The sequence below is a fragment of the Eulemur rufifrons genome, chromosome 18, assembly GCF_041146395.1.
Source record: "Eulemur rufifrons isolate Redbay chromosome 18, OSU_ERuf_1, whole genome shotgun sequence".
NCBI classification, from domain to species: domain Eukaryota; kingdom Metazoa; phylum Chordata; class Mammalia; order Primates; family Lemuridae; genus Eulemur; species Eulemur rufifrons.
Window position 1 is genome coordinate 33,871,905 of NC_091000.1, and position 12,570 is coordinate 33,884,474.

At 47.3% G+C, this 12,570-nt stretch overlaps 1 protein-coding gene across 1 annotated transcript in view; it reads left to right on the forward strand.

Annotated features, from left to right (window-relative positions):
• ARHGAP10 (Rho GTPase activating protein 10) overlaps window positions 1–12,570 on the forward strand; it is a 284,652-nt gene that overhangs the window by 267,454 nt on the left and 4,628 nt on the right. The window contains exons 21-22 of the mRNA XM_069493709.1: window positions 5,232–5,384; window positions 6,537–6,628. Coding sequence (XP_069349810.1) covers window positions 5,232–5,384; window positions 6,537–6,628 — 245 coding nt within the window. The remainder of the gene's footprint in view (window positions 1–5,231; window positions 5,385–6,536; window positions 6,629–12,570) is intronic.

The window sequence follows — 12,570 nt, forward strand, 5'->3', positions numbered from 1 at the left end:
CTTTGGTGTGCTCATTTGGAACCAAACAATGAGCTTGCTGTGGAATTCTCCCTCTCCTGGCACTTAAGGAATATAACTGTGGCGTTATCTGAACGGAGATTTTCCTATAATATACAGATCTACAATATTTCCTTCTGTCTTTATTAACATTTCCAAACACTTTTGCCCAGGACAGCTGTTCTAGACTTATGCAGTACATTTCCCAGACTGGCACGAAAGATCATTTCACTAATGTGTTCGCTTCTGCTCAGAGACCTTGCAAATGAAGTTTTAAAATCTTCCATTCCAGCGCAAACTTCTGATTTGATTCCAATATCATATAACCAGAGTCATATCTCTTGGTATTTGGGGGATTTAGTCACTTGAAATAAGCAGTCATTTCTTTTCTTGATATGTATTCTCCCTGCTCTATCCCTTTGAATTTTAAATTGCACTCGGTGCTCTCAAAGAGCCTGGAAATCGGGCGCCTGTGTCAGCAGCACTGCCCAGAGCCCGACCTGTCTGTGTTATGCAAGAAATGTTTGTTAGATGCAGGACTTCTCTGGTGACCGGTGCAGCTGGTGTTGGGTTTTAACAGTGAGGGCCCTAACCCCCCTTCCTCTTTCTGAAACGTTCGTCCTCTTCTGCTGCCAACGAGTTTTTAATATGCATGGAGTGTAGAGTCTGGTACTGAAGAAGATTGGATCACAGTTCGAGCCAGAAGCAGCATGGACTGCTGATTTGTTACATTTTATAAAAATAAACTCTGCAAAGTGTACACAGATACAGCCACTGTCATAATTTCATATTTTGGGGTTGGTTTGTTTCCCCGCCCCCCACCATGAAAGCTATATGGTCTTTCCCTGAAATTCAGGCCTGTTTTTCCAAAGCAGGAGTATTGGTCCTTTTTAGAGAAGAGCGTTCCCTCTCACCCTCACACAGATCGGATTCCATTCCCTGCCCACTGGGATCCCCAGCCGCTCCCCTGCCCCACCCAGCACAGGAAACTTCTCTGTTGCCTTAGGAATAGCCAGGTAGACTTTCAGGATAAGTGTTTTCAGGAATGTGTTTCTGAGTGAGCAAGTTGAAATGTTCCTGTGTTTTTAGTGAAACACTCTTGTTTCCGTCTGCCCCCTTTCTTTGAGAAGCAAACAGTTCCCCTGGAAGGAAGGTGCTGATGTTGTTTCTTTTGCACTGGAAATGGAGAGGAGTCCTGCTTTGGGAGATTTTTGCAGTTAAGTGTGTTAAATCAGGAAGATGGTGAACACATATTAGTAGTTCTCTTTAATTTATTTCTGTATTGGTAAATGTGGTTTCTGAGCTTTTTAGGAAGAGTTGACTTCTTTCGCCATTTTCGCAAACCACAAGTTGGCTTTCAAGAAACATGTGGCACTTAGGTACTTTTTTGTAATTGGTCAGTTGCTCAACGTTCAGTAGAATCCGGCGGTTTGTGCTCATGCCAGTCTTACTAATCAAAAATCTGTAGTTAAAGGGGCAGCAGGAAAAAGGAAATAGATTTAAAAACCACTTAAATTTGGGAAGTGGTAGGAGAGGATTCTCAAAATATTTCATTATGGTCTAGCACACAATGAGCTTTTTATTCTTATGCCACCGGTCATTTTTGATCTTTATCCCGGAAACATTCTCAGCTGGGGTTCTCCCCTGAACCACAGAATACAAAGAAATGATCTTAGTGACTGTTTCCTCAGTTCTCCCAAGGATGATACTGTCAAGAACTTAAGGGGAATCTGAAATTTACCTGCTTGCATGCTGCTAAATGAGCCTGCCATGGTTTCAGGGATGCCGAAGGCATGGGACTGCTGGTCAGAGCCACAAGACTCTACTCATTACAGCAATAACAGTATCAGCATCTCCTTGCACCAGTTCCCTGAGTCCCAGTTCTCACAAGGTGATGAGACACGGGCCAGGTGACACCTGCATGTCAAATGTTACAGGAGAGGGACCTAGAGCTTAGAAAACCCAAATCTTTTATGATGGGTTAAGCCTGCTTTGAGAGAGAGAGAATATGTCTGAGAATGAATCTCTGTCTTCCAAGGCTATTTGCCTTACAAATATCTTAGGAAAAACAGACCAGAATAAAGGTGGCTGGTCCCTCTGGCTCACTAACTGTGCAGAAATGTAAGAGAGCCAGGGAGCATCGTCTCCCAACAGTTACGTGGCTAGAACCATTCTAGAGGTGCAGGAGAATGGTTCATTCATTACCTACACGGATGCCTTAGTGTGTGCTCAGTTCTCTCCTGGAGCCCAGCCTGAGGGAAAACTGCTAGACCTTGGCTACGGGCTGCCATTCCGAAATACCTATTGTTCCTTCAAAATGTTTTCAGTAAGGGAAAGAGAATATCAGAAACTCTCTTTTGCAACTAATCTTTTACTGCTTTTGAGAAACTATAGGCATTATATTTTAAAGAATTAAATATTTTTTTTTTTTAAAAATCAGATTCTTCTTATAAAAAAAATACCCACATTTGGGCAAGTGGGAGATGGTTATATAATGAAGCTGATATTTACAATTTTTTGCCTTCAAACCAATATGGGCCATTTGCTTTGGGTAAACACCTGTGAAACATCCATCGTCTGACCTCGACCACCTGAGGTGTGAACTCAGTCCGTGACTTGCGTGTATTTATTTAGCCCTCGCCTCATCCCCACTCCGCTCCCAGCCAATATGCCTGTGAAAAGTTTCTTCTATCCAAGCAGCTGCTGTTTCTCCGACTGGCTGTGCTGCCCGGGTCTCCTCTTTCCCCCACAGGACTTCCTGCTTCATCTCCATAGAGACGTGCGTTTTTGCCACTCCTTAGGAATATCCCAGCTCACAATGTTTGTGCCCATATGGGGTTCGAAATCCAAAGAAGTATGTATGCAGCTGAGGCTTCTGAGAAACTGGGGAACTCAAATATAGAAAATTAGGTTTAAATGGGAAATCTGGAAGGTTATCTTGGTGAGCTGGTTAGTGCCGGATTACATAGCATGTATGTATATATGTTAAACAACAACCAAAAGATCTCAGGAAACAGACTCATGCTAAGAACTTGACCCTGGACAAGGACTGCTGACTCTGAGTTCCTGGTTTGGGACAAGCTGAAGAAAGCTGAGCTAAAGGACAGGCCGCCCCTTCCCTTCTGTACCTGCCATTACAGCAGTTCTTCTCACTTGCTGAAAACGAAGGGGTATTTTCCCTTCACACGTACACAAAAACCCAAAACGCTGAGGTTTTTTTTTTCTTAAACGTGAGGATTAAGTCGACAATAGCTATAAAATTTATGACCTTTATTTGTCAAGGGCCATATAAATATGGTCACATTGTTACTTTATCTTCATCCTGTCGCTGTCCTCCCTCTGAGCAGATGGATGGCTGTCATTTACTCACCTGAGTATTTATGACTCGGAAGAATCGGTGGGGGTGTGGCCAAACATCTCATCTTCCACACCGCCGTGCTCCAGGCACCTTGAGTAATTGCTGGGAGACAAGGTGGCAGTTGTTTGGCTTCCTGAAGCCTTAAATTCCCTGCCAGAGCTCCACTCACCCTGTCCTCTCCTTTCCTTCCTCATTAGTAAGACAACAGTAAAGGTTCTTTTTTTTGCTGAAGAGCCGAGTGACTTTTGTGGCTGGTGATACAGATCACTTTAGGATTTTATAGGTGCCTTGGCTTGGAATGAAATAGGTTTTATGACTCTCAAATGAATGGCTGGAGAGGGCAATTGTAAATTTGTTCTTCAAAAAATGTTTTTTAAATGGCCACCCCTTTTTCTGGCCAAAGGATAGGAAACCTGTGTATTAACTATGTACCAAGTCAATAATGCACCAGATTTATAAAATTCAATTTCAGTTTTGGAACTTCTAAATTGGTTGCTCAGATGTTGGTTGAAGGCCTCACGTCCTTAGCACTCTGCCTGGCTTCGTGAGGTCTAGAAAAAGGAGTTAAAGTCTTGATCATGCCACAAAGGCAAGACAAATATCTGAAGGTATCAGAGGACAACCAGCGCCAGCCTGCCTGTTCATCTATCGGTGTGACAGGCTGTCAGACAAAGTGTGCAGGTTGGAGAGGCCACAGGAGGAGTTTTGGGGCAGTAGGACTAGAACTGAGCTGTGGAAGGGCGAGATTAGAGAAGGCAGAGGGAGGGGGAGAGCCTGAGAGGAAGAGGGGCCCAGGAAGCAGAGCTATGGGCAAACAGGTGACCGTGGGGGGCAGGTGGGCGGGGGAGAGCCAGTTCTTGGGGAGACACGTTGGGTAGGTCTGGTCATGGGTTGCTGAGTGTGGCTGCTCTGGAGGGATGGAACCAGACCACACTGGTAATGAAGAACATGGCGTGTGTTCTGCTACAGAAGAAAGAATCAAAGATCCTGCTCAGGAATGTGGAAGGACCAGGAAGCTGCTCATGGAAACTGGTGTTAGCTGAGGAGGGTGAATTTGAGGTGAAGAGCCTCTGGGCATAGCAGACCAGGAGTACGTAGGTGTTGAAAATGTCACTGGATGAGACAAGAAGCTTTCAGCACTGTGCTTTTAAAGGGAACTGCATATACCATGGCCACCGGCCTCCAGTTGTGAGATAATGGAAGGATAATTCTGATCCCTCCATCTTTACGGGCCACTCCAGGGAACTGTTCACTGACCTCTTTACATTAACTTTTTTTTTTTAAATTTGGAAATATTAAGGAAGCTCAGGTCACCAAAGATTTTTGCTATTAATTGGTTTCTCCCCTGAACTCTAGTCTTTGGTTCTCTATAGATCGATCCTGAATCCTAGTGATTTTTTTTTTTTTTTTGAGTTGCCATGTGTATGACCAAGTGAAAGAGCTTTAGATGTGAAAAGGCCATGTGTTGTGTTGATCCTTTGCAGCTACAAGTCATGGCTCGACTCTAGATTCTTGTGACTTTCCTTACAAGCAGAAGAAACGAATACCTTGAAAGTCCCAGTCACCACTTTGAGCCATTAGACTCTGGTTTTCTAATGAGTGAACTGATAGGGTGCTGGGCTGGACAAGATAGATCTTCTCCAGGAAGCTGGAGAAGTACAATGAGATAGCTCCAGTTTGGGGCTGTAGCTAGTTTTGGGGTTATTGGTATCTGTAGTTTGGGCTACAGCCCTGGAAGGATGCAGGGAAGACTCTGTCCCTGCTGGTCTGGGGACATAAGGGAGCTGACATTCTAGCCATGTAGGGTTGGGTGTTAGACATTTGGTGTTCTGTGCCTTTTTACTACTAATCCTGTCCTTTAAACTTCTACCCTTAGCCCAAGTCAGACCCGGTCACCTATGGTCCAGTGGCTTAACCCGCAGTCTCCGACCACACCGAGCTCCGACTCAGCTGTTACTCCTCCTTCACCCAGGTTGTCCCCTTTCCCCGTCTCTCCTCCTGCCTCCGTAGTGGACAAGCCTCCTGAAAGGTATGTGGTTTGGCGTGTGATGTGGAATATGGGGGCAGCACCCAGAAGGGGCTTGATAAACCGGAGCAAGTTCTTGTGTTCTCTGCTGGAAAAGGCTCGCCCAGGTTCCCCTGGCATCCTGGGCTTCATGGACCACATTTTTATAACTTTGTTTTGGGGCTGTGCCTTACTCAGTTTAATAGCAAGTATGTTCTTTGGAGAAATTGGCCTTATGTGAGGCCTGCTTGAACCTACTCTGTCTTTTTGGTGCTGGTTGTGCATTTATGAAACTATTTATTTTGGAAGCACTTCCTGTGCATGGATATAAAGCATCGTCTCTGTTTTAAAGGAAGGCAGACTGGCGCTGGAAACATTAATTTCCACAGCAAATGGCCGGGTCTCTAGAGGACAACGGTGGTGGCCTTTAGCAAGCCTTTCCACCTGGTAGCAGCTGAGGTGCCACTTACTATCAGAGGCTTCCCCTACTCCCCAGTGCGGTGGGACATTTCCTTCTGCTCCGGTTGGATCTGGCTAAAGGCACAGTTTCCATCTTTCCCCAGTGCGGCCTTTTCCCACAAGGGCACAGAGCATGTTTTGACAGATGGTGAGAAGCTGAGCCTGGTGTGCCTCTGGGGGCGAGGGGGTCTAAACACAGAAGCCCTGAGTAAAAACAAGCCCCTTCCAGAGTGGGGTGGGGAGCAGGTCGTCATCCCAGACGGACTTGGGTCAGTGGTTCATTGCCCAGCCTGTTTAGTGTGGCTGTGCCTCTTCCCTGCGCTGGCTGGCCCGTGTCTCCACATGCGGTGCTTTTCCTAACAGAGCAGCTGAAGTGCTTGGAAATAAACATGCCCTGTGGCTCTGACAATGCTGAGTGATGGGGAGGGCGTCTCACCAGGCAGGGAGGAGAATTAGGTGAAGTGGTTCAGTGACAGCTTCTCAGAGAGGCTCCCTAAGGAACGGTTTGCATTTGAAACCCATCATTTACTGGAAAATCAAGTGCCGTGTGGCTTTGCCTGGTGTTCACTTGCTTGTTCATTTTTTTTTTTTTTTTTTGGAAGAACTTGTCCCACTGGTAACACATAAAAGAAATTTGGAAAATGGGTGGGGGGACGGTGAGGTTTCTCTCTCCCAGTTGTGCACGTTTTCATTTGTGTCTCTCCTGCTCCCTTGCAGCATTACCAATCGGAAGGCTCGTGCCGTGTACCCGTGCGAAGCAGAACACAGCTCGGAATTGTCTTTTGAAATAGGAGCAATTTTTGAGGATGGTAAGTGTTAGTAGGAGCTTTGCGGTAGGCTACATTCTGTCACCCCGGAATATCTATAACACCGAACAGTCACTGATGGTGCCCTAGTTGGGAGGGTGCGTCTCTCCCTGACACTTCGGACTGGAGGGAGCTGGTGTATTTGACTCCCAGATGCTGAACTCCAGGGGGCCGTGTGTGCAGCTGCAGTACCACTCTGCCCTCCTCCTGATGGTCCTCCAACCCTTCTAACTCTTGTGGGTCTTCATTCAGGGCATCTTCCTCCTGATGGGAAGAAGCTAGTGCCACTTTGCAGGGAAGAAATATTTCTCATTTGCCTCCTTTGTTTTCTTTGTTCTCCCAGAATCCCCAACCAAGCCTCCTAAATGTTTCAGGTTGGCCAAATCTGAGTTATCAGAGAAGAAATACTATGTTCAAACCACGTTGATTTCTGTTTCCCTTACCATTTTTGTGCTTTCCATTTTTGACGATTTAAACAGTGTGTGAATTCTCCAGATATGGATATTGACTTTGCATATTCAAACAAGGGTGTAGATTTTTGGGTGTTTAATATTCATACAGAAGCATTTAGGAGCCATGCCTGGTTTAATATTTCAAAAGTTCTCCTATGGTTCAGTTTATGTATTCCCCTCCCTCCACCTTGATTTCTTCCCTCCCTCCCCAGTCCTTCCTGCTCATTATGAGATTCACTGGTTGCTGTGGAAACCGTGATGTCATGTGTGGGTGGAGCTCCCCAGAAGAGTTCTGGGGAAGCAGTGGGAACCTTAGATGCTTGCAGCGGAATGGTTGATTAGCCAGAATGTTTGGAATTTATGGAATATATCGACACGAGGCACAGTGGTGTATTGTCAGTAATGCAGCATTTGCTGACGATTGTTTTACAGAAAGCAAGTTGCCTCATTTAGAATAGATTTCTATATGTGTGCGACAAGTGCTCTTGAGAGCCAGAGACTCTGTGTCAGAAAACAAACAACAAAACCCCACATACAACAGAAGGATATACTTTGCTGAGAAATTTTGTTCTTGGAATAGAAGCAAGATCATTCCTTTATCATCATAACATACACACATACAATTTTGCCAGGAAAGTGTGGTCAAATAGTCACCCTGCTCCAGGCCTGTCACATGTTGGCACACTGGATACCCAAAGGGGAAACTGAGATGGTGGTATGGAAACCCTCCCATTTGAGTAATGATGATGAATTTTTATTTTGTGTGATTAGATTTGCTTAGAAGCCTCTGAAATCCCTTGCGCAGTGTGGTTTGTGAGATAGCTACCTTGGTAGAAGGTATATCTATTTGGATGCCTTAGGCTGCGAGTAACAAAGACCGGCACAACTGGCTAAATCAATCATGAAAGTGGATTAGCTAAAGCTGGGTGTGGTGGCTCATGCCTGTAGTCCCGGCTACTCGGGAGGCTGAGGTGGGAATATCATTTGAACCCAAGAGTTCGAGGGCAGGCTGGGCAACATAGCGAGACCCCAGCTCACACACATAAAAAAGGATTAGCTTTACAAAATAATAAGTCTGAAAGTAGGGAGCTCCGGGGTTGATTAATTCATCTTCTCAAAGATGTCATCAAAGACCAAAGTATTTCAATCTCTTTGTTTTCAGCCTGTGGGCTTGGGTCTCTGGCTGGTTTTTCTGGTGGGGGCGAGATGGCTGCCACAGTTCCGGGCCTATGGCCACACTCAACCCCAGCAAGAGGGGATGTCTCATGCTCGTACTCTCGTAAGAATGAGAAAACTTTTCCAGAACTTTCTTCGTAGTTTACCTGCCCTCACGTCCCAGTAGCCAGAACTGGGTCACATGCTTACCCTAAACCCATCGCTGGCTGGCAAGGATTCAGACCAGTCAGATTCCCACTGGGCAAAGTACACCTCCTCTAGGCACACGGCCATAGGAGTGAGGGGCAGTGCCTAAACCAGACGCCAGTCTGCCAGCAGGGATGAAGGGGAGGGGATAGTGGGTGTCTGAGCCAGGAGACAAGTTCTCCAGCTCTAAAGGCACCAGATGACTTGTAGGAGGCTTCCTAAAAAACAGAGTGTGTGTATACACATATACGTACATGTACATACAGTCGCACATATATATGTACACACACAGACACATACCAGTATCTCAGTGTGGTTCTGGAAGAGGAGAGCCATTGATAGCAGGTAAATATGGAATGTAAACCCTGCAGTTATTTTGTCTGAGATCAGACCTTGGTTTTTCCACTTTCTGTGTGACCCTGGACAGGTCCCTTAAGTACTCTGTGCATCAGAGTCTTCATCTTCATCTCCAGGGATGTCTGCAAGATTGATGCTGTGTCGAGGTAGCATTTGGGGTTCCTGGGAGATAAGGCTTGGATGCCGCAGACATTCATGGGAGATGTTGCTGAGCATGAAGCCACACGGGGGGCATGTCGCGGTATGCCGTAGACATGGCTGCCTTTTGAGCCCGGTCACATCTTCCTCAGAGTCTGTGCTCTGTGTGCCAGCCTCCAGCTCTGTCTGGACTTTGCTGTTGGGGGCACTCAGGGTGTCTCAGTAGTTCCTCGGTCCCTGCTCAAAGGCTGGCTACTCTGAAAATGCCTTTTTGTTGTGTTGACACCTTCCCCCTACCCAGGTACGTGAGCGTGTCATTTTACGTCTCCTGGGTGCCTCTCGATTCTGTGTAGTGGTGCGGTTGAGCATGGTGGGAGGCATTCAGGAGCAAAACCGTGACACTTGCTGTTTAACGGGAATGGTTCTTAAGGGCACAGTAGGTTGAAAGCCCTTAAGCTGCGTTTGTTCTTTCTTTGTGTTTGCACCTTCATCTTCTGTGCACAGTTGATCTCTTAGCTGGTTAAAAGCGTGTGCTTGCCCAGGACACATCTAGTGAAGCCCTTCTTCGAATGGCTGTGGGGTCTTCCCTTCTGACAACTGAGAGAGCAAGACAGACTGGCCGCCCTACGACCACAGCTTCCGTGGAGCCAGGCAGTGCTCCACGTGGCCACTATTTACGATTCAGCCCACAGGAGTGTCGCCAGGAGCACTCCCTTGAAATACTTAGTGTCCCCGAAATGCCTAAGATATTTTTTCTGTGTTCACTTATCCATTTGGAATCTTCCAGCATCCAGAGATGCTCTTGCGGTGCAATCCCTTTTTATACCTCGGACAGACGACAAAGGAAATTGGTTTATGGCATTCAGCGGCCTTTGGAGAAAAAAGACCGAGGTCAGAGTGACCCCTGGCCTGCACTGTCAGTAGTTCTGTGGTTTGGAACGTGTACAACAGTGAGAAATCTGAACCCAGAGCGTAGCAGGCAAAGGGGTCTTTAGTAATTATGTAGCTCGGTGACTGTTCCTTGCCTTTTGCGCATACTGGGTGGCCTGGACTTAAGTTATGAGTTCAAATTCTAGGCTGGAGATTTGTTTCTGTAGTAGACACACTAATCTTAGCTGCTGTTCTGGGAGGTGCCTCCCACGTCCCCCAGGGAGGGCTGTGTTTGTCAAGTGTCAGGGCAGTGGATGTTCCTGGGACCTTTCTCTTTCCTCTGGGCCTGGGGAGCCCTAGGAATACGGTTTGTGGGTGTCTAGTCAGACCCTCTCCCTTTGCAGACAGGTGGTCCTGCAGCTGCCAGACCCTCCGGGCAGGTGGGAAGTGGCTGCCCTGCCAGGGCTGCCCGCGGGAGGGCTCCCAGGAGCGCCCACCCAGCAGCAAGCGAGGCGCGTTCCTGCGCTCCCCAGACTCTCTGTTTCCACACGTAGACGGGATTGCGCCAGGGCCGGGGGAACAGGTGTGGCCCAGATTAATCCTTCAAAGCTCTGGTGATTAAACTTTAATCACTCCAATAGACACAGAATAATCCTTGGAAAACAGTTCGGCATTATCTTGGAAAGTTGATCTCGTGGAGACCCCCCAGGCCAACAGTGTGATTCCTAAGTATATTCCTAACATGGGGGAATCGCAGAAAAATGTTAAGTGAAAAAATAAAGTGCCAGGTGACTAGACATTATGTAATTCTGGTTAAGCTCAGAAATATGCGAAATCAAGAGGATATCATTAGGGATACGTATGTGTGTGATAAAACTGTATTTTAGCCATAGCTGGAGGAAGAGAATGAGAAACTGGAGACACTGGAGCTACTGACGCCCTGGGACAGGGAGGGGTGTGAGGCGGGGAGACAGGACACAGCCCGGGGAGGGACACAGGCCTCCCTAGTGGTCCTCTTGCAGCTCTCGAGTGTGGTGGGTCCTGGTGTTCACTGTTTTTTTTTTTTTGAGACAGAGTCTCACTCTGTTGCCCAGGCTAGAGTGAGTGCCATGGCGTCAGCCTAGCTCACAGCAACCTCAAACTCCTGGGCTCAAGCGATCCTCCTGTCTCAGCCTCCCGAGTAGCTGGGACTACAGGCATGCACCACCATGCCCGGCTAATTTTTTTTTATATATATTTTTAGCTGTCCATATAATTTCTTTCTATTTTTAGTAGAGATGGGGTCTCGCTCTTGCTCAGGCTGGTCTCGAACTCCTGAGCTCAAACGATCCGCCCACCTCGGCCTCCCAGCGTGCTAGGATTACAGGCGTGAGCCACCGCGCCCGGCCCCTGGTGTTCACTGTATCGTGATGATGATTCAATGATTTAAATACTTGTCACATATATTGTTTACATTATGCTGGGGGAAGAAAAAAGTCCAGATTCTGCTCTGGAGGTAGCTTCTCACAAATTGTTATTGTCACTAGCTCCAGTGTCCCTTTTGTTATGGGATGGTAAATCGACAGGGCAAAACCACGAGATAACACTTCACACCCGTTGGGACAGCGCTTGGCAAAAATGTGGAAAGCAGGTGTTACTGAGGATGTGCATTGCTGGGGGGACGTAACATGGTGCAGCCGCTGTGGAAGACAGGATGGTGGGTCCTCGACAAATTAATCATAGAATCACTATAGGGGTCAGCAATTCCATTTGTGGATGTGTACCCAAAATAATTGAAACAGGGACTTGAACAGATATTTGCACACCCGTGGCCATGGCCGCATTCTGCACAACAGCCCGAAGGTGGAACCACCCAGATGTGCATCAGCAGGTGAGTGGATGCACACGATGTGGTCCATCCCTACAGAGGGCTTTAGTTCAGCCATAAAAGGAAAGAAATTCTGACTCCTGCCGCAATATGGATGCACTTTGAAGACATTTTGCTAAGTGAGATAAACTGGTGACGAAAGGACAGATATCGTATGATTGCATTTATATGAAATATCTAGAATAGGCAAGTTCATAAAGCAGAACAGAGGCCACCAGGAGCTTGATGAGGGGGGAACGGGAAGTTTCAGTTTGAGAGGATGGAAAAGTTCTGGAAATAGGTAGTGGTGATGGTTACACAACATTGGGGATGTGCTTAATGCCACTGACTTGTACCCTTTAAAATGGTAAATTTTATGTTACATTAATATATATTTTACTGCAATTAAAAAACTCCCATTCTAGTGGCAGAACAGGGTCTGTGGTGTGGGCTCCACCCTGTTCCTGGCACATAGTTGATGCTCCCAGTGCTTGGGGCTGACTGCTGTGCTGCCTGCCTGTGTGTCGTGGAGGTGTCAGATGTGCTGGCTCTCACAGCCTTCTGGGTGACCTAGTCTGTCCCCCCGCTAGGAGACGGTGGCTGGGAGTGAAGAAAACTGTCTTCAGTTCACTTCTCCGTCCTTTCTCTCGTCTCCTGCCCTCGGAGAGCCGGTGGAGGACATCTGTCTTCAGTGCTAGTCGGGGTCCCTGTCCCAGCAGTCTTGCTCCACGCGCGGTCCCCTCCCAGCATGAGGCTGGCAAGGGCTCCGTGGCTGGAGGAGACTCGGGCTCCTTGACTGAGACCTGCAGGCAGAGTTCAGCTCACAGGGAAGGGCACGGGGGAATGACACTGAAGCTGCCGTGTCTGCCGCCCAGAAAAATGGACAGGCAGACCCCCGCCATGCTCACAGACAGTTCTCT